Source organism: Aplysia californica, unplaced genomic scaffold (assembly GCF_000002075.1).
Source record: "Aplysia californica isolate F4 #8 unplaced genomic scaffold, AplCal3.0 scaffold00465, whole genome shotgun sequence".
In the NCBI taxonomy this organism is placed as follows: domain Eukaryota; kingdom Metazoa; phylum Mollusca; class Gastropoda; order Aplysiida; family Aplysiidae; genus Aplysia; species Aplysia californica.
Window position 1 is genome coordinate 213,782 of NW_004797735.1, and position 22,855 is coordinate 236,636.

General features: G+C 37.0%; 1 protein-coding gene across 3 annotated transcripts in view; it reads left to right on the forward strand.

The window, feature by feature from the left end:
• LOC101853253 overlaps positions 1-17,320 on the forward strand; it is a 38,104-nt gene extending 20,784 nt beyond the window's left edge. For all 3 annotated transcript variants that reach the window (XM_035971578.1, XM_013086417.2, XM_035971579.1), the window contains exons 9-17: positions 1,008-1,107; positions 1,628-1,686; positions 3,774-3,838; positions 5,833-5,979; positions 7,291-7,448; positions 8,251-8,338; positions 9,072-9,141; positions 10,302-10,405; positions 12,251-17,320. In XM_035971578.1, coding sequence (XP_035827471.1) covers positions 1,008-1,107; positions 1,628-1,686; positions 3,774-3,838; positions 5,833-5,979; positions 7,291-7,448; positions 8,251-8,338; positions 9,072-9,141; positions 10,302-10,405; positions 12,251-12,533 — 1,074 coding nt within the window. In that variant the 3' untranslated portion in view covers positions 12,534-17,320. The remainder of the gene's footprint in view (positions 1-1,007; positions 1,108-1,627; positions 1,687-3,773; positions 3,839-5,832; positions 5,980-7,290; positions 7,449-8,250; positions 8,339-9,071; positions 9,142-10,301; positions 10,406-12,250) is intronic.
• The last annotated feature ends 5,535 nt before the right edge of the window (positions 17,321-22,855 follow it).

Sequence of the window (22,855 nt, forward strand, 5' to 3'; positions counted from 1 at the left end):
ACTGTGGGTGGTTGGCGGGTGCTCTGGTATGGTGTGCTACTTTTTTCTTATCAAACATCTATTATCCTTATCTCTCCTCCTCCTTTTTTGTGCTTTTTACTCTCTTGTAATACCTCTAATCTTCAGCACTTGTGTGACCTTATTGTATTACAAATGCCGTTAAAATCTTACTAAAACTATCATCTGGCAAGCACTGCTCTATTTCTTTCCAAGGTTACTATTGCATTAATCTATTCCTGATAAATTCCTTTGGCCTGCCATCTCCTTTTAGTTTTTTAAAGTTTTAGTAGAGGGTTTTACAGCGGCGCTCGCAACTGCATAAGGTCATATGAGCGCCAGAAGATTAGAGGTGTTACAAGAGAGCAACATACATAAAAAAGAAGAAGGGGAAATAAGGACGATAGATGTGTGATAGGAAAGAAGGAGCAAACCACACCAGAGCACCGGCCAACCACCCACCATCTCCTTTTAAACAACAAGGCAATACCTGCCTCTTTATTTGTCAATGACTTTGACGACTTCCAATCAGTAAAGTGGGTGTGGAAGAGGAGTTTTTCCACATCTAGGATAAATAATATAATGCTTGATATTCCGTTGAAGTAGCGGTTACCCGTTTACTACCAGGTGTATGAAGTTATACCCCGCAAAAGTAGTGATGATACAGTTGTTTCTCTTTTAGAAATTATATTTCCATACGGTAGAGCGTAATTTGTGACTTGAATGAGTTTCTTGATTGTTTCAGTCGGGTTGTTGTTTTTTTTTAGGTGAGAACTGGGATTCAGAAACATGTTTATCTCTCTTTTATGTAAATTTAAACTCACTTTTTGCAAGTGGTTGGTGGGCACCACTGGAAGTCCTTACTTCTTTATGGTCCAACAATTTTTATTTTTTTGGGTGTCTTGCTTTGTTCGGACAGTTAATTATAAGTATTGTGTCTCTATAGTCTTAAATCTCATTTCTTTAATAATGAACTCAGGTAAAAAAAAAATTGTTATCTTTGTCTACAGGCCATGGTCACATTTTATGTAGGACTTACAGTAGCAGAGGAGATCAGCAATGACTTTTCCTACATTGGAGCCCCTTTCTTAATGGGCACAGTAGCTCTGGGTAAGTTGCTGGTTAATATGTTAGTACCATATATGCTCGTAATCAATACAAGGGATTTTTCCTTTGAAAAATTTGATTAAAAAGTATACAACCCCCCCCCCCCCCCACCCTTTATTATGCTCGTGATATGTAGCCAGAATCGAGCCCAACAATGGAGAAGTAATAGCATAAGACTTTCAATTGAACATGCCGATTTATTTAAAATATGAAAATTACGCCGCATTATTTTCTGTTATTACACTTTAGAAATTTTGTTCTTTATACAACTGTATGAAAAGCATTGTCGGTGTCTTTATCTTTCAGTTCCTGTTATTCTTTTGAACCCGCTTTACTGGCCACCTGCATGACATATGACAATCACCTGTACAAACAGCCACTTCTCATTTCCCCCTTGTGTATTTTTCACATTATAATGATGCTGTGTAAGATGGCCCCTTGTGTAAAACAACCACTTTTCTCCTTGACTATGGATGGAAGTCTTAGACAGTTTTGACTGTAATCCTATTGATTCTGTTCACAGGTGGTGTATGTAACACTATGCCGTACACATTTGAGAAAGTGCCTTTCAAAAAGAACTCGGTAAGGCTCTTTGTCTTTTCTTTTGATCCTGTATTCCAGGATTTCAGCTGTACCTTTGATAGGTTACTGTTACCTCTGTATGATTGTGCACTTTTTGTTTGTGATTAACCCCTTCAAATCTGCAGGCAAATGGGCCCCTGTTCTGGGGGGGGGGGGGGTCCCATGAACCCAGGCTGCTCAGGAGTGACCCCACTGTACCTCCCATAATTTTTTAATTCATTAATCTTTTCTCATGAATTTCTGCCTATACATTTTGCATTAAACCACATTTCTATGGATATAATTTCAGGGGAATTTCATTGAGAGATTTTTTTTTTGGTAAGTGTTTTACGGTGCTCGCAACTGCATAAGGTCATATGAGTGCGCGGGACACATTAAACATTTTCAGTTCGAAGGAAATATTGAGAGATAGATGGAGAACAGTTGGAGTTAGTAACATGATGTGAAAGAACAACACCATCAAACAACATAAACAACACACATTCGAGTAATGATAAACTGAGACCAAAAAAGTGGGAATACATGTTGTGCAAGTGTTTGCTGATAAAGTTACCTTATAAAACGCTCGTACAATCCATATACATGTAAGCCCATCTGTGTTTACTGCCAGTAGGCTAAATCATTTTTGTGTGGTTGATGTGTTAGATCTAGATCTAGACCTAATTTTCTCTTCAAACTAAAATCTGAATCTGACACTTTCAAATGGGGGAGGTTGGGGGGGGGGGGGGGATGGAGGTAAACATAAAGGGAAGGTACCCCACTAATGATTACAAGATTTTAGCTTTAACTTCGCTTATAATTGGTATTAAAACAACCTCTGTCACAGTCCCGTAAATTCTGCGGGCCATAGGCTCAGCGCTACATGGTTCAGGCCCGTAAATTCTACGAGCGCATCAGCGAAGAGGTTAAGTTCCAAACCTATTTCTAGATTTAGCTTGTATAAGAGTTTTTATAGCTTTGCCCAATATTTTATTGGATGTCATCTTCAGTTGGAGGTTCTGCGCCTTCATTAGTCGAACACTATATTGAAAGGGGTGAGTAACAATCAATTTTTAATCAACTTGAAAACTTGAAGTGATTGTTGCTGTTTGTAATGATTGTATTTATATTATACTTTGTTTTCTCCTGGCTTGTTTTATTGTGGGTGGTTGGCGGGTGCTCTGGTATGGTTTGCGTCTTCTTTTCTATCAAACATCTATCGTCTTTATCTCCCCTCCTTCTTTTTTGTGTTTGTTACTCTCTTGTAACGCCTCTAATCTTCGGCACTTATGTGACCTTATTGTGTTGCAAGTGCTCTAAAACTCTTAATAAAATTTTTTTTTTTTAAAGAAAAGCTAGTTGAATCTCACTTGACCCAGACTGACCATGACACTCTCTCTGCTCACAGTTCTTAAGAACATTCAACAAAGTATACATGTTTCCTGAATTCTCCTACTATCATGTTTTCTGTATTTATTTGATACAACAGTTTTATTCAACAGTTTGTCTCTTTTAGCTTTGTGTTAGATGTTGTTTTGTTTAGTGTGATTGTTTGTTTGAGGGTTTTTTTAATGTTCTTTTCATAGTTGTTCAAGATGTTACTGTTTACTTGTCATGTTCAATAGCAGTTTCTTTTTCCCATTCGTTTTATTGTTTATGCCTTTTGACCTATGATTTTAATCCAAGAAAAAACTTGTTTGTTTTTTTCATTTATCATCGACCTTCATGTGATGCTCATGTCTTATTTCTTTGTCACTTTCCTTAAGGTGTTTCTGTCATGGTGAGTCATAATAGATAAAATACATGTAATGTATGTGTTGTGTTCTACTTTTGTTTTGTTTTTCCTTGCCTTTGCTTCTTCTTTCCTATCAAACATCTATCGTCCTTATCTCCCCTCCTTCTTTTTTATGTTTGTTACTCTCTTGTAACACCTCTGATCTTCTGGCGCTCATATGACCTTATGCAGTTGCGAGCGCTGTAAAACCTCTACTAAAACTAAAACTTTTTGTGTTGAAATAATGTTTTCAGATTATTTGGGTTTTTTTCCCAATTTTTATTTCTATTTTCTGTATTGTTGTTTAGTTCCGGCAATTTATTTTGAACTTCAGATCTCAAAGTATCGTCTGGCTGTTCAGCTGGGCCTGTGGACTTGTGTTCTGTTAAACATCTTATGGTAAGATTCATTCATTCATTCACACTCAGCTAGGAGAAAGAATCTTTGCTCTTCTCTGCATTGTCGGCACCCTGGATTTTTGTTGAATCACTGTCTCGTCACTCCTTTATTTGTGCTGTCAGTGTTAGTTCTTTCCACTTTCGGGCGGGTGGTCGGAGAGCTCTACTGCCAGGTCATATTTTTTTACTTTCCCCCTTGTTGTTTCTGTCTGTCTGTCTTGTCTGTTTTACTTTTTCTCAGCACCATATGACTTTTATTGTGTGGATGCGCTTTCTTTATTCGAAAAAACGAACAAACACATAATTACTCTTTGGAAAGGAAGAAGCAAATGTTCAAATTGCCATGTAGGACAGGTGTAGTTGGTTGTTAATTGGGGGGGGGGGGGGGGGGAAACCTAGGATAGTGTAGAAAGAAGGTAGTGTAATCCAAGTGACACACAAGTTTGGGTAGGATAGTGTTAGTCCTTACCTTAATCCTAACCCTTATTACCGGAATCCAGGGTTAGGGTTAACTCTAAGGAAACCTTTACCCTAATCCAGCAAATGTGAATGAATTGTTCTGAACTGGAAGTTTGCCAATCAAGGCTTTTTGCTTATGACTTGAAGACTGTTACCATTATGAGGATGATGCCTGGATATGAATTTTTCCTTGAATGAGAGTGTTGCCGGATGCTACTGTGGGTGGTTGGCGGGTGCTCTGGTGTGGTTTGCTTCTTCTTTCCTATCAAACATCTATCGTTTTTATCTCATCTTCTTTTTTTATGTTTGTTACTCTCTTGTAACACCTCTAATCTTCTGGCGCTCATATGACCTTATGCAGTTACGAGCGCCGTAAAACCACTACTAAAACAAAAAAACAGGGTGCTACTGATAGTACCTACTTCTTTTATTTCTGTCAGAAGTTCCTGTTTGACTGTTTTTCTAGTTGCCTGATGTAAAACTTACCAATGTGCTTCTCTCTTACTCAAATTTTCCAGGAAATACACTCTCTCTGTGCTTAGGCTTTCTTCTGACATAAAACAAAAGTGTTCTTTAGTGTTGTATGCATTTCCTGTATTTTATTATTGCGCTGTCCATATTTAAAAGATGACGTACTGTATGTGTATTGAAATTGTGATGCTTGCTTTAACCATCAGCTCAATGCTCAATCAAGAAAAAAGAGGCTTTACTCCTAGAAGTATGCTTTCTGGATCTACATATGTTGAATTCAGACATTTCACTTCAAATTCAAAGGAGCAGTTCTGGAAAATGTTTCTCAATATTTGGAAAGGCTACAAAGTTGCTAAAATTGTGAAACGAATTGTAACGTGATGTGTTGGGATAATAAATGTGTTGGAAGTTTTGTAGTCATAATGCTTTTACTATCTCAGACAAAAAGGATTAAGTTTAATATTCCTTTCCCATACTTTTGTGTGACAGTACAGTCTAACGTGTGTTTAGCAAAATCTGCGGGACAGGGAAATCTTTTAATTCATGTTTGAATTTTGCTCTGTGTGTGTTTTTGTTACAAAGAATATAATATACAACACAAAATTCGATACCTGAAAATCTGTTTGCTATGTACGTGTTCCATTATGTACCTGTTGGCTGTGTAAGTGCTTGTCTGTAATTTGAAAATAATTTTAATTTGTGATACTTATTCAGACAAAAACACTTCATGTGAATATAAATTTCTTAATTACTTTTTCCCGACTTTTCAATGTATGTCACTTTTGAAAATGGCATATGGCGGAGTAACCCTCAATGTAAAACAAACTTGTTCTGATTTTATGTCAGATTTTCAGACATGTAGCTCAATAAACGTCGCCAGTGCAATATTCAGACTTTTATTTTTAACAAACATTGTTAGTTGAATTGACAAAGTTTTTTCCTTCGCCTGTAAAATTTTGTTTTTGTGAGATACAACTCGAGCGTTGATTTGCTTTGTTCCTCACCATGATTCGTACTTTTTCATTCATGTTTTGTTCATTATCAACTTCTCTATCTTTCCAACAGGTGTTGGGCCGTGTTAGACATTGTCCCTCAGACGATCGCAATGGCTTGCTCCAATGAAGCAGGCTTGAGTCTACGTCGCTATGACAACGATAGTGGCAAGATGTTTTCAGGCTTGCAGACATGCTACGGAAAGTTGTCACTGGAAAGGTAGTAGCTTTTGTAATAGGAATAGTGTATGTGTGTGTGTGTGAGAGAGAGAGAGGGAGAGTAAAAGTGTGTGTGTGTGTTTGTGTGTATTTGTATATGAGAAGGAGAGAGGAGAGAACTGGGTAAAACTAAAGGTATTACTATCATATTCTATATGAGAACTCAGTCTATTAAAAACATTCTTAATGAAAATTTTACTGGTCTAATAATGGTAATCTACGAGAATCTTTAAGTAAGGGAAATAATCAGCCCAATGATGTCCTTGTTATTATTTTCAGTTGTTTCCCTTTAACATATTTTTTTTCTTGTCACATCAATCTTTGTTTTGTCGTTTTTGTTGAGAATTGAGTTGAGGTAAATATTGAACGCTCTCTACATATTTTTGCTTCTGAGAGGGAGGCGTATACCTTACCAGAAGTCCTCACCTAGAGTTTTATAGAACTTACCTCTCAAATAGGTCAGGATATAAGTTCTCAAGGTAAGGGGTGTTACTAAAGAGTAAGGTACATAGAAAAGAAGGTGAGATAACGGCAAGAGATGTTTGATAGGAAACCACACCAAAGCACCCGCCAATCACCCATGTACCAAATAGTGTTATATTAAAAATTACCTTGATATGTAATTCTTTAAAATCTATTGATGCTTGCTAGTGTTAAGAAGTACCTGAAATGTTGTAATTTGTGACACATACAAGCCATTGTACCTGAAGAAAATAGTGGGATTTCCACCCTCCTTTATTATCTAAATTGCTTTGAAATTTTTCAAGTTTATTTTATTTTTAAGCTCTTAGAGTTATCAGGGAGCAGGCGCTATAGAGGTGATATTAATTTCTTTACTCTGGTGAAGTGGTTAAGCTGGTTGGCTGGTCTGCCGTAAAGCTGACAAAACGACTATAAAAAGCAACTCGAGAAAAAAAGGGTTGTTTATTTTTTGGTCAGCATAACCATTTTAAAAAGGCGTTTTTACGAAATTTGAATTCTAATTGATTAAAAATAAACTAGTCAGAGTTTCACCTTGATATTCTTTCTTCACACAAGTAGGGTAACTGATCAAGCTTTCGATTTAGCAAATTAAAAGACATTGGTGCAAAAATTTGAAAAAAAAGGCGTTTTGTCAGCTTACGGCAGTGGTGTTCTGGTGTGATTTTTTTCTTCTTTCCTATCCAACATCTATCGTCCTTATCTCTCCCCGTTCTTTTCGTTGCATGTAATGTTACCTTTAGTAACCATTCTAATATTCAACTCTTGTATGACCTATTTGTGTTGCAAGGGCTGTAAAACTCTTACTAAAACTAAAAATTACTGACGACAGTGCGGAAGCTAACGGTGAGATCTCCACCCTGCCACTGACCAAACTGCTGCAGCGTGACCACCCGAGCTTCACGTGGGTCGCCATCTTGGTGGAGGTGTTCATCATGGTCAGCATCACAGTCTCCTACCTGACTATTGGCACGGCGCTGCACCACACACGTGAGTCAGTCTGTCGTCATCTTCATCATCATCATCATCATCATCATTGCTTTTCTCACCCTTGGTCATCATCGTCATTGCCTTTCTCTCCCTGGATCAGGATATAGGCCACGAACACTTTCCACCTTTCCTTATCCTGGGCTAGTCGCTTGATGTCACTCCACGTCTTCCTACTACTCTGTACATCCTTTTCCGTGACTCTTCTCCAGGTTCCACTTGTCTGATACGGACACTTTCCTCCTCCACAATAGATAATCATAATAATAGATAACATTTGTATAGCGCAAATCCCCGCTCAACAGCAAGCTGTATGCGCTTCACAATCTACTATTACCCCAGCAGACTTGTGAACATTCTGAAACAAACTCAACTTCCTGGGAAGCATACAGTGCAAGCAGCCATTTATAGGCGCTAAAACACTAACATACTGACAAGATCTTTTGCTGTCTATGACCGGGTACCCATTTCCACCTAGGTGAAGTGAGGAAACTTTGTGCAAAGTGTCTTTCCCAAGGACACAACGTCGGGCCCGCAGCTCGAACCCCCGACCCCGCAACCTCACGATTACGAGTCCGATAGCCTAACCACTTGGCCACCGACGCCTTGATGGTCGTCTTACACAGTTTCCACTGTATTTGAACAGCTTGCTGGTGATAAGTTCCTTGGAAAACTTTTGAGTATACACAGACAAGGGAGTCCTAAATAGTTTAAATTGAATCAGTATAGTATGGGTTTAAAATATTTACAATAAGTAATCAAGTACTTGTAGTTATCTTATTTCTGTTTCCCACTCTGTGTCTAGTGAAAGGCATCGTCCAGTCGTTCCTGGCGAAAAGACGAGGGTCCAGCACAGGCAAAGGGAAATCCAGCAAGACATCGGCTGCACACTGGTAAGTTTGTTCACCTCTGTGTGATAGATCGATTTTGTGTGTGTGTCGAAGAAGATCTTTGCTGAACATGTCCTAAGTAATTTTGTAAAAGAAGTTTTTATCCTACTTTTTTGGGGTAATTTTGCCAAGTGATACAGTTTTTTGTTGTGCTTACTGGTTAGTTTCTTCACCATTGCACTTAGAAGAGGTGAGTTTGATTTCCTTGTGGGGTAGCTTATTTTATAGAGTATCTCTTGTCTGTCTGGGGGGATATTGTATCTCATTCAGCCCTGCTTGACTTTAAACTGGCTCGATTCAAGCAGCCTATCTACTAAATTATCTAAATTGTATCAATACGGGTTTAAAACATTTACAATAAATGATTCTAAGTTAGTGTAGCCATTGTCAAGCCAGCATGTTTGAAGGACAGTTTGACCTGTTTCTGTGTACAAGAATTGGCATATATTTTGTGTTGTCTGAATGCCTTAGTTCCTGCCTTTGTATGAATGTGATTTTGTGTCATCTGTATGCTTTAATATATGCCATTTTATGAAAGGTGGTCTTTTGTCATCTGTATGACTTTGTACATGCCATTGTATGAGTTATGAGATTTCGTGTCATCTGCATTCCTTCTCATATACGATTGTATGAGTGAGCTTTTGTGTCACCTGAATGCCTTTGTATGAATGTTATTTTGTGTCTTCTGTTTTCCCTCGTACATGCCATTGTACAAACAATTTTTTTTTCTTCTCAGGTTTGCCATTACTGGAGTGTCACTGGGAGCCTTCACAATTGTCTTTGCCATCGCCATGGTTGACCCCGAGGTAAGAACTTGGCTGCTGGCCATCCGTCCTGTTTTGTTTTGTTCTCCTCACTAGATCATTGTTATTGTGAAGATGCCCTTCTCACTACTGAAATAAACATGAAAACGTGGCTCTCAAATCTCTATTTCTTTTGTTTCATTTTGAAATTGTTGTTGATATTTAATTTTTATGTTAAATATCTTTTCCTCTGTCTGTCTTTCAGCCACATAAAGTACTTTATTAGTTTTTGAGTCCCAACTGAATAAGTTGAGTTTAGTGTTCCCAAAGTTGAGAAGTTGCACCATGCTTTCACCATGCAATAACGTTCAAGGTGGAAACCCTATTGGACACTAGATCTGCTCTTCGCCATGTTGAAATTCAAGCTGTGGCATTGAATAACTTTTATCTTTGATAATTTAAATTTTTAAAGTTAAAATATAGGACATGACAGGTGCGCTGCCTTCCAACAAAACAGATGCTGTTCTAAAAATTTGGATTAAATGTTTTAACAATTGTGTTTAGAATTTCAATCACATATCCTATCATATTATCTTGATTTTGGTTTGTAGGGGGAAATTCATTTAATTGTGAGAATTACAATGAATTTCAAAACAATACTACGTGCTCATCGTTCGCATGAATGCGCTCACTGTGTTGCATGGATGTTAACATTAGGGGACACAATCATATTATCTTAAATTTGTTGTAAAATTATCTGTTACTTCCCTTTAGCTATACATGCTTGCAAGATGCTTCGATTGGAATCTGATGGTATAAGATAAAAATAGTAGATCCGTGTTTGAAGAAAGTAAATGGGCTTTCACCGTTTTCTGTAATGCAACATATATTGCACATGTATTGACACGCTGGCATTCACTTACACGCACATACACACCCACAAACATTCACACCACCACCATCACTCTCCACCCTATTTCACACAGACACACTTACTACCAGTTCCATAACTTTCCAATTTCACTGATGTTTTCAGAATGTTATCTTTAAGTAAATTTGAGCGCATTTTCTTTTAAGGGCAAAATTTTCTAATGATACAGATATGTGCAGCATTTCTCTATTATCTACCTTCTCCCTGACAGTTTTGGACATGAGTTTATGTTGAAAAAAGTCTTTTAGATTGTTTTGAAATGCTGAGTGTGTTCCATTCTTTTTTTATCCAGGGCTTTGTGGATATTCTGGAAAAACTTGTGTCCTTCACCCTCAACCTTGAAGTTGGACTGTTCTTCTTCCTTATGTTTATCTGGTCAAAGAGGAACTCGTATGTGTAAGTATTACATATTGGTTGGAGATAAATTTGGAATTACATGCTGTGACTGTGTAGGTAATAGACTTAATTTTCTTAGCGATAGTGAAAAATGAACAAGAATCAACTAAACTGTGGTCTCTTAACTCTTTGTCTCTGGAGTGGGTTTTTCCATATATGCTTGAGACCCCTTTTGATACAAAACCTGAGAGTGACATAGCATCTCTGAATTGGTGATTAAACTTTTGTATTGAACCTAATTTGATAATTCTTCATTTAATGATATAATGTTATGATGGTCGTAAAAGACTCTGACTCATTTGCTGACAGGGATTAACTGGCACATTTTCTAAGGTACTTATCTCTCCTCCTTCTCTTTTTAACTTACTCTTTAGAAACAACTCTAATTTTTGTCACTCATATGATTTAGTTGTCTTGCAAGTGAAATAAAACTCTTACTAAAACTTTAAAAAGTGAAATATGATGTTTGTAATTCCCAGGCATCTAGTTGTCCCTTACATGACCTCTCTGTTTTGCAAGTGTAATTAAACATTCTTACTAACTCGCTCTATCCTGTGACCGAGACATCTCGGTCAACTCGCGGGCTGCGTTCAATCCCATGACTGAGATAACTCGGTTCTATAGTTTTGTTCCGTATACTGGTTATTTTGTTTCAGAAAACAGTCTCAAGTTTTATATAAGGTCAATTTATTATTTCCTCGACAAATTCTGCCTAGAGGGGTGCTGAAATTTTGTTTCTACTGTCATTAGCCTACACATGAAGAAATCATGGTTTTTATGAATGCACTTTCAGCACGTTTGTTCGCACTATTCAACTGAGCATATGTCTTGCAATCAATTCTCTCTGCCTTTGTCAGTCATATTTTTTTTTTATTCATGAAAGTATTCAACAGTCTTTATTATACATGACATATAGATCTAGACTCTCACAAGCATATTAGAATATCATTGTATGCTCGCTCTTGCTCATTCAGCCATGAAAAAATATAATAAGCCCCCCAAAATGCCAAATTTGTACAACATCCCAAAGCAAAAACTACTAAAGTACATACTTCAAATTTAGTTTGTTTAAAGATCCATCATAGATTGTTCTTTGTGCCAAATGTCAAACCAATTGATTGATATATATGTGTGTGTGTGTGCCTAAAGAAAGGTACCAAAAGTCAGGTTTTGACCATTTTGAGTTAAGGGTTGTACCTTATACGAAATTCAATGCTGAGCACAGGGGTCTTTGAATTTTTTACATATCTCAAGTTGTTTCTAAGACATTGCACATTTTGTGAGGTAGGGGGTAATGATAGAATTTTGACAAAATGAGCTTTTAAGTTAAACAAAGGTGAGAACACATACAAACATTTTAAAAAAGATTTTAAAATGTTTTTATACATGGAAAATTCATGTCAAATTTGGCATTCAGTTGACATCAATATCATGAATGGAATTCAATAGTACAACATAGCGGGGAAGAGAAAATGTGCTTCAAGAATAGATTTTAACACCTTTTAAAATCAGTTTATATTATTTAAAAAAAATTATACCCAACCTTCAAAATAATTCAAAATAAAATATTTAGAAGTCAAATCAATGAAAGCCCTTTGAACAGATTGTAAAAAAATGGTCGATCTATCATTTTGTTATGGAAACACATTTTGATAAAAAAAAGTGATTTTGTCAGTATCAGCCTGTAGCAGGAAACGGTTTGGGCGACTTTTGGTACCTTTCTCTAGGTGCACACATATATCACATTTACTAGTAGACTCTTACATAAGTGCCAAGATGAATGGTTTCTGGGTACGATTTCGAGTTAAAACTGTAAAACTAAGACATGTCGTTTCTGTTGTGCAGGCACCTAGAGGTTCCCTTACCCATGTCCCAGTGCCTCTACTACCTGATCTACCTGCTGCCTGTGTTCTTCAACTTTGCCGTTATCTACGATGTCTACAATACGGTGATGGACATTGCCTACCCCCAACAGCACCAGAAAATTGTCTTCAACGTTTCATCTTCCACGACTGTTGGTTCAGTCCCTGACAACGCGTTTACCTTGAATACTACAGTTTCGACGACCACCACGACACCTTTGGCCGACAATGTGGGTGCTACAAATTCTAGTTTGAATATGCTTTGATAAGGTTTTTATTTTTCTATTTCTATTTCTGAAGAGTGCCTTTCAAATGTCATCATGATTTATTAAGACCAATGATCTTTCAGCATTACAGAAAAGGGGTTTGTTTGAGGGACTCTGCAGACCATAAAACCGACTTTTTGTATGCTCCAGGATTTTACTGTTTGGTCCTGGGATCTTTATTTATGTTCGTCGTTCTTCCCCAAGATAAGCAATACTCATGGTAATCAAGATTTTGGTGGTTTCAATCCATACTGCTTTAAAAAAAGCCTCCGTCTGTTCATCATGCGTGTCGCAACAGGCTGTTTGTTGAGTTGGTGCATCATTGGTCTTTGTTTGAATCCCCAGTGGGATGTTCTTGAATTTGAGTTGTTAAATCTTGAAGGGCGTAGCGGACACGTATGTCTGACCAGCAGCAGACCAAAGCAATTTTGTGGCATAGAGCAAGCCATCAAATCAGAAACATGAATTTGTTATATCATAGCATGTGCTGTTTCTTACTTTTTAAGTTTTTGGATAAAGATTGCAGAATTGAACAATCTACTTTAATAACAAAATTACGCTTCTTCTTTTGTAGTGTCCTGAAGCAATTATTGTCGAATGACCAGAATGCGTGTCATCAATGAGTGAACGGTGTTTTCAAGGCTTTCCTCCTACTTAGCCCAGTCCTATCGAGATGGGTTTTGCATTAAGAGGCCCCTCCAGTTGAAGATTTCTACAGTGTTTATCGAGGGGTTAAAAACGCATGAATCAATTACTCGCTTATCGTGGATGTTGGGAGACTATGAATTTGACTTATCTTACAGCTTTGGTGATCAATGCTTTTTGCTCTTGATCTACATTTTACTCACCCATGATAGGATCTCAGTGTACACAAAGAGTTTTTCTCAATTCTAAAAAAACATGCTTAAAAAGATGTGTACTAAAACAATTTCTCCTCCAAATCGGATACACTGTTGGTTAGTTGAAAATTTGAAGAATAATTCTCATAAGATATGAGGGTTTTATTATCAACATGGGAAATTTTTCTCAGGGTTGACGACTGTAGAAATGAAAAGCAAGAACACTTTGAAGTCAAATAATGCACAGTGGCTGTACAAAATACTAATCGCACAAACTCAAGGTATCTAAATATCCTGCACGTTACTATATAGACTGTTACTCTGCGGGATCGCACATTCTTGCTTAAGTTGCATGAAAGGTCCCTAATGACTGGGTGCTTTTTCTTGCACTAGAGAGAAAAATTAGAAACAGCAATTTATAGATAATGCTGTTTGCCAAAAGAAACAAATTGTATAAAGCAAGATTCTTTAAAATATGTGTCAAAAGTGTTGATCACGAAATGACAAGAGTATGAGAAAGAAATATATCATAAGTCCCTTTGTCTTACCACAGATAGATGGTTGGATGGTCGCACTGGTGCATCCTACTTTTTTTTACATTTGCTTGTGTGTGTCTTGTTGATCTTGCCTGTCTTGCTTTTTTCCAATTTCTACATGACCTTTTCCCAGTCTTTAGATGCGTTTTTTTTCCAGTTTCTACATGACTTTTTTCCAGTCTCTAGATGAATTTTTTCCAGTCTCTAGACGACTTGTTCCAGTCTCTAGATGCCTTTTTCCCCAGTTTCTAGATGATTGTTTTCCAGTCTCAAGACGATTATTTTTTTCCGTCTCCAGATGACTGTTTCATCTCGACCAAGCAAATCTTGCCATAGAACATAATGCTCTAACCGGTGTCTGCTGTGTAATAGTAAGGTTCTCTGCCGTTGCACACAGAAAATTTGAGTTTGGTTCCTGAGCAGGGAAGCTTTTTTATCGAATATCTCTGTCTGTTTGCTGGGATGTTGAATAGCCATCTACTGTGATGTGGTGGTTAAGTGCTTTACTGTCTCATGTAGGAGACCTAAGTTCTATTCCCAAGTTGGTAGAAATTTTTCTTGAGTGTCTCCATCTAATGGGATGTTGTATCCCACACATTCCAGGCAGGTCCTGATAGTCAGGATTCGGAGAAACAGAGTTCCTGAGTGTTTTAAATTATGTCAACTGGGGTTTAAAACATTTACTATAACAGTTACATTATGCTTTACATGGTGAATTGATGTAGTTTTACGACAGAAGTGAAAAAGATGTCTTATAAATCTATCATGATCTGTTAGCTTTGAAAATCATATTTCCTGTACAGTGGAGTCATCTTTGCTAAAATCTGCGGTACCATCAGATTTTCTTCAATTTGGCTGGGTTTTCGGTTTAGAGAGGTTGCTCAAATAGTAAAAAAAAAAGAAGGGAATTGTGTTTTCTTTATGTTTACCAATGTTTTTGGATGAATTGTATTCAGTTTAAGCGGACTATGTCGTATTTCGTTTTTCTCTTGTAAAATAAGCTGTCTTGGAGGTATCTTCTTTACTACAACTGATACCCTTGATGGGTTTTTAGTGGACTTTGTTGTATGTTTTCTGTAATATGACTGTTATTCTTTAAATGTACATCTCTGTATTCAAATTCAAAGTCAAACTGTTTTATCTATTGTGTCAGCTTAGTTGACCAATGGTTGATTGAGAGAAATGCCTAAAGTTGGTCTATCTGGAGAACTCTCAATGAGTGAGTTCTGGTATTAGGTTCAATAGAGTTTAGTGTTATTGTGTTATATTTCCATTTCCTTTCCACATTCTCTTTTCTCCTTTTGCCACACATTCAGACGTGTTATATGTACTTTGTTTTGAAGATATTATTTTGTGAAAAATGTGTTGTGATTGCATTTATCCTAACAATTGCATTTCCATATATATTCATTTGTGCCTTTCCATATTTCCCAGGAGAGGGAAGATCAGAGCTATTGTTGTTATGTTAGCCATGGGTGTGATGGATTTGACTTGATAAAGAAATTTTATTCATATATTCACAGATGTTGCTAGATTGTTGCTTTTTTTCCCCTTTTTTTGCAGAATTCTGAATTCTGCTACTTTTTAAAGCATACATTAATTTATCGGTTAATATCAGGCTTGTGGTAGCACAGTCGATATTGTTCAAGATGAGTGTCCATTGGAGAACAGTAGTTGTCTTAGAGCGGGGGACATCTTGGACAGTGTCAGTCTTATAGAAAAAACGCAAGGGGTTGTAAGTAGTGGAAAATGGTTGTCAGTACAGGTGAATGTCTAAGACAGGAGGGCTTTAGAGCAGGTTCCGTTGTATTCATTATAACTGGGACTCTCAATTTGGTTGCAGTCCTGGTGCATCTGATTCAATTATGAAAGCTTTAACAGTTCTGAAAAGGTTTCCACAGACTTATGGGGCCTGAAGCTATCAAAAGTAGAACAGACATGTGTTAAATTATCGAGAACCGTGGGTTCTGTTCTGTTTGTCTTTTACAAATTTGTTCTAAACATTTAATTAAAGCACCTTGCAGAATTAATTGGTCGTTTGAAATGATAGCTCTTGTTTGTTGCCCTGGCAGGAACAGACTGTGAGAGGGATTGTTCCATGAGGCTAAAAAGAACTCTGACTGCTCTTGCAGTCACTTTTCTATCCTACTTGCCCTGGAATTATGAGCTGAAAATGTGTGTAAAAAACAATTAACTCCCCCCCCCCACTCACACACACACACACACACACACACATACCATAGCATGGTCACTGCGCCTGCGAAATGTCACTTCTCATTTTTACTACTTTTGAAATAGATGGGAAAAGGAAAAAACTGTTTAAGTAGACTTTATCATCTAATAATGGTATAACTTGCCATGCATATTTATTTTGTGACTGCAATCGCTTTTTCGTTTTGGTTTTACCAAAAGGTAAATATAGTACCGCCAAATAAAATAAAACACTTATTTTGGCACAATTTTGAGTTATGCTATTTTGCTTATACATTGATAATATTTCGTGCATGAACCGGCGGGGAATCGACTAAAGTACTTTGGTGTTGGAGTTGAGTTCCTTGTCTCAAGACTTTCATACACCTGTGTGGAGAGAAAAGGAAGATGAAAAGGAAAGAATGTTGCTTACTTGTTGTTGTTTTTAAAAAAAATCTCTGCCTGCAAGGATGTATTCATGAGTCATTATCATCATTATTTTAGTAATGTAATCGTCACAATGCGTATGTTTGTTTCTTTGCAGGGTGACCAAGCCTCCTTTGTATTCTTTTTTTACTATTTAACTTATATGACAGAATTGATGTACAAAGTTGTTGTATGTGCATATTGCTGCTTCTGAATTGCAAAGTTCTATCTGCTCAGTAGGCTACTTAGTTTTGAGAAATTTGATGTCAAAGATTTTGAGTTTCACCTCATGATATAGTTTTTCGAATGTAATTCTTTTAACTCATTCGGGACACAGGTTTTGGACCGGATTTGCACCCGGAGATGCGCGATTTTGGGTCAACTTTGAAAGTCTGCCATTTTGATATTTTTAAAGTCTTTTTTCACTTTCTACACGTTCAACATTTGGACTTTGCCTTAGATCTAACCCAGTTTGCCTGGATATATTCCTAAAATTGCCAGGACCCCTATAAAAATGGTGTATGAGACATTTAAAAAAAAATTGTCCTCTAAGCTGACAGTGAAGAAATAATGCAGAAACAGACAAGATAAAGTTACAACACAATTATAATGCAGCTAAAAACAAATCCCAACACAATTTACAGTCCAAATACTGTGAAGAAATAGTTTCAGTCATTGTGAATAGTCATTCTTTTTATGGTACTCCTCAAAGATCCATGCTCTTTGTCGCCCCCGACTGCCTTCATAAATCGCCACAGAAAATTACAAACAACGACCCTACACGGTCAAAACTAAATAAATACAGAATAGAATATGGCTTAGCAATGTCAACCAAAAGCTTGTTACCTGGAATACCTTCATTTGTGCGGATAAAAACGTCGAAAAATGCTATCGGGCGTACATCCGATGCGATGCGTCTCCAGTGGAGCTCGAGGCTATCGGATGTATTTGCGTCCCGAATTAGTTAATATAGTGATAACAGCTCCGAATGGTCTTACGATTGTGATAGAGCAGATGAAACATTTGGTTTGTGACCTCATGGTCTTCAGCCAGACATGTCAGAGAGAACTTTGTAATTCTGAGGTAGCGAAATGTTGAGGGAAATGTAATATGACTGCGTATTATGGCCAAAGTTAATGCATAATGTGAATGTCTGCTGTATTATACTGTATCTTTTAATGGGTGTTTTTTTTTCGTGCTCTTTGTTGTTTGTTTTTATGTTGGTTTTTTTCTTTCATGGATGGAAAAAGAAATATTAACCCTTTTCTGTTCACATTTTTCACCAAGAAAAACTGTCCGTTTGTTGAACTTCATGTGTTTAAAGCAGCCTTAAGCAGACCTTGTGCTGTTGAAGCTAGAGAGGTGAGCAGTCTAAGTCTGATTCCCTGTAAAGACTTCTCTGTTGACACCCACCCCTTGGTGCTCATATGACCTTATGCAGTTGTGAGCGCCGTAAAACCCTCTACTATATATTTTTTTTTATATTTAAAAAAGCAGCCTTCCCGCCTTCCTGGAAGTAAACCCGTTAGTAAATTGTGGTTGCTGCTGACCCGCCAAGTACTCCACCAAGTTCTGATCTCTTTGATTCTTTTTTTACTGGTCGTAGAACTCCAATTGTTTGGGGGGTTGTTTTTTTTAGAAAAACCTCCTATTTTTGGTCATGGAGTGGTTGACAGGTCTGCTGCTGATTCTGCCTCTGGCACACTTTCCTCACAAGAAGTGAAAACCTTATGCCAGAGATCTTTTTGTTTTATCAAACACAAGCTTTCCGTTCAGGAAATCTTGTTCATTACAGAAACAAAGCGCGTGTGTTTAACCCTAGCGCTGCTTTTTTTTCTGACTGGTCTTGGCCCAGTTGAATGTTATAGTCTGTCAATCTTAAAAGTAAAACGGCTTGTCAGGATTAACTTTTGACAGGATTCACCAATTTATTCCAAATTATGACGCTTAAGGTGTATTAATTTGTCTTAATAGGTTTGGAAAAAGGGTTTGCATTTGACCCAAAAAAGCGATGTTTTATCTTTGTCTTTGCTGCTTAGTATGAAATTTCTGCAAAATTTCAGTAATCATTTTTCCCATGAGCTGCATTTGAAACAAGGCTATAAGCAAAGTAAACACCTTTTGTTGTTAGTGACAATCAATACATTTACAATAACACACACCCAAGAATGCTTTAGACTCTGAGATAATGTTAATTAAGTGAACTTACTGATTGTTAGAAAGTAGCACTGTGCTGTAAGTTTGCTTTTTTTTAGGTTACCGCTTGTAAGGCAAAAATAAAGGCACTTCTCCCAGAAGCTGTAACTTCCAAAAAAAATTTCAAGTGAAAGCACAAACAGAAGTCTTCTGAATTTTAACGTTTTAAAGCCCAATAGAGAATCGAAAGTTATTCTAAAAAGTCGTTTTAATTTTGAAACAGACAAGGACATATAGCACTGCATTCAGCTGGTTAAGGAAGGCCTAAGATTGAACAGAAGAGGGTTTAAGGTTGGGGAGAAAATGAGGTACTGTTGTTGAAGAGACCTGGTCTGGCTTTTGAATGCTTTGTAAAATTTGTCTACTGGAAGTTGAATGTTAAAGAAAATATGTGTTTCAAGAGATCAAAAGACTGGAAGTTCGTACTTTCAATTTTTCCACCCATTCCCTCTAAGTTATTGTCTATTGAACTATTGTCTTGTTATTTCTCTCTTTGATATTACCCTGTCTATGATAATGTGCATAGTGTTGACTTACAAGTATTTTATTTTTTTTTTTTTTTTTGGTAGATGCTTCAGTCATTAAGGGATAGTGATTTGTGAACTCCATGAGGACAACCTTGTACTTGTATTACCGGTATTACCCGTCCTGGGCAACAACGTCATTGCACACTGGACAGGTCCATAAGTGCTCAGATCCCCCCAGCATAAGTACCTTGTACTTGTAGTAAGAATAAATGGAAGACCCAGGGAGTTATTGTGAAGTTTATTAGATCATCATCATGTACCAAATTTTCTATCATGGTTTTCTATTCATTACTTTTCCCGGATGCTCTAAAAAATGCTATGTTATCCTGATCTTTCCCTGTCTTCCATCTGTTTAGGCTTTCCAAGTAAGTTGTTCTCTCCCCCGCGGCAATGCCACTGACTGTAGTGTCTCTAGGCCATTCCCAAAGGGGGGACGTTTCTCGTTCAAGCACAGTAGAATTGTAAATGGGCTGATTGACATGTCACGCTCATAACTGTGCCTGATCTACAATGGGGAACTGCTGCTTTTTCTTTCTTAATCCTTACTATTGTCATTCTCCTCTACTTCTTTTGTATGTTTGTCACTCTTTTGTGACCTGCTATTTCCGGGGGTGCCTTGATAGTCGAAGCAGACCTTGTGCTGTTGAAGCTAGAGAGGTGAGCAGAGTAAGTCAGATTCCCTGTAAAGACTTCTTTGTTTCTCTGTTGACTCTCACCCCTTGGCGCTCATATGACCTTATGCAGTTGCGAGTGCCCTAAAACCCTCTACTATAATAATAATGATAAGTTGTTCTGGCTCTACCCCTGCCTCATTTGCCTTCAATTTGACCCGTGACTTGTTCAGCTGATAACAACATGTGTCATTTGCCTGTTGGAAGGTCTTGCTGGAGACCAATATCTTTATAAATATATGTATCCATGCTTTATAGTCGATGGGTGGTTGGAGGTCACCATTGGTAGGCATCTTGTTCTTTACTTTCACTCGGGTTCTTATTGTCTGTTTCCCTTTTGTAGGTGGTTGGCGGGTGCTCTGGTGTGGTTTGCTCCTTCTTTCCTATCAAACATCTATCGTCCTTATCTCCCCTTCTTCTTTTTTATGTTTGTTACTCTCTTGTAACACCTCTAATCTTCTGGCGCTCATATGACCTTATGCAGTTGCAAGTGCCGTAAAACCTCTTCTAAAACTATAAAAAAACGTTTCCCTTTTTCCCCAGAACTAAATGGCCATTATTATGTTGATGTCCTTGTCTTTACTCAAACAAACAAGCTTTATAGTGTCTGTGGTTATATTTTTAGCTGATCATCTGTTTACAATTTCATTACAAATTTATGTTTTCTCTGTTTTGATGTTTTTTTCCTGTTTTTCAGAAGTCAGTTCTCCCTCTTCTGAAAACTAGATGTTTTTATGGTATGTTACTGGTTGGTAATAATTGTTTGATTGTATTATTTTACAAAAGTGGTCGGTATTCATTATAATTTGGTAATATTATTTCATGGAAGTCCCCTCTGTTTAAGCAAAAATTGCCTAGAATAGATTGAAGATGCCATTGATTTATCCCTATATTAATGAACCAATTCTTGGGAGACCTGGAAACCTCAGTTTCATGTTGTGTCCCTATGTGATATGTCAAGTGCAATTGAAAGTATAACTTTATATGTTTTCTTATGCATGTATTTGCTTTATATATTGCCATAGAATTTCATTGTACAATTGTATAGAGGGCCATGACAATTTAGAATTTGCAATTTCTTTTAATTTTCCTTTTTTTAGAGGTTTATTTTTTTTTCTTCCTCTTTTCTTTTGAATAATAGATGAAAGCCACTGATCTTGCTCAAAGGCCCTGTTCTGTCAGATGCTTCTATCGGCTCGAGCTGTTTATACATATGTCTACATGACAGTACTGTTGCCTTAAATGGTTTGGCTCGTGAAGATTATTGGTATTATTTTAGTAGTATTACTGTTGTTATTATTATTGAGGGTGCGGTGGCGGAGCGGTTAGTGCACTCGTCTCCGAAGCGGAAAGTCTGGGTTCGGACACATATTTTTTTCGACCCCTCCTGCCCACCCAGCAGTAATTGGTACCTGACTTTGAGTTGGGGAAGTAAAGGCGGTGTGGAAAGGAACCGGCGGTGTGGAAAGGAACTGGCCACCCTACCACAATATGCTGAAGGCCCAGGAAGTTGTCTGACTAACAAGGCAATCCCCAATGTCCGGATGATTGGATGCGGGAACAACTTTACTTTACTGTTATTATTGTCTTTATTATCATCTTTAAAAGTGTCAGTATTGTTGTCAAAATTATGCTGTATATTCTATATTATTGATATGTCAATTTTGTTATTTCTATTGTGATTGATTTGTTTTATTATTATCAACATTAGTAGGATTTTTATTGTTATAATTTTTTCAAAATTATTGTTATAATTTTAAAACGTTATTATTATTATTATTATTATTATTATTATTATTATTATTATTATTATTATTATTATTATTATTATTATTATTTAATATTGTTACTATTATTATTATTAAAGACGTTGTAGTTGTTATTTATGTTTCTCTTATATTTTTTCCATCTCCCTGATGATGATGATGATGATGATGATGATGGTGCTGTTTGAAGGAATGATGATATTTGTGTCACGACGTGGTGGAATCAGGCGCTCGTAAAATTTTGGGCATGTGGATTTATTGGTATAATCTTAAAACTTCTTTAGTTGTTTTGCTAACAGTGAAAGAAATACCCATCTATCTTGAATAGAAGTCAAGATATTTGAGATTTCAGATAGTGAGGTCGCTTGGTTTCAAAGGTAGAATTAGCGAGAGAATGGCCGCCAAAGTTTGGTCATTTCCATAGCTTGATGGTCCGTGGAAACTGAAAATTTACATTTTTTGTGCCCTTAATCAATGTTTTTCAGCAAAATCCACCCTGAAATGTGATTTTAATTTGACAACAATGGTGTTAAGCCAAAAAATAAAAGTTCTATAAAAATTGCCAAACTAGCAGAAAAGTGCCAATTTCTTCAATTTCATTATTTTGACGAGCGCTTGATTTCACCACGCTGCCTCACATTTGTAATAATAATGACACTGATGGTTTTACCCGGTCAGAGTTAACTTAGTGTCATGAAAGTGTACTTGTGAATATTTTGTGCTTGTGCTTTTAGAGGGAATGTAGAAAAGCAATGGTTTGGAAGACCTCTTTCCAATTTTAAAGCGGTATTTTTTATTCTTATGTGATGTGCATAATTTCTCTCTGCATATCCTCGCAGTTTTTATAACAACACAGGGGAGCTTTCTCCTAGAGCTAGCCGTTCAGAGGAGTTACTTTTGCTTTTGTGCTTAGTGACCCCTTTCATGCTTACAACTGGAGGGTGGTTGGAGGGCTCCAGGATATTAATATGTTTGTATGCACAGTAGAATTGTAAATGGGCTGATTTATCAATGTCATGCTCATACTTGGCCGAAACAACACAGGGAGAACTGCTGTTTTTTCTTTACTCTTCCTTACTATTGTCATTTTTTCTCTTATTCTTTTGTATGTTTGTCACTCTTTGTGAACTGCTATTTCCGGGGTGCCTTGATAGTAGAAGCAAACTTTGTG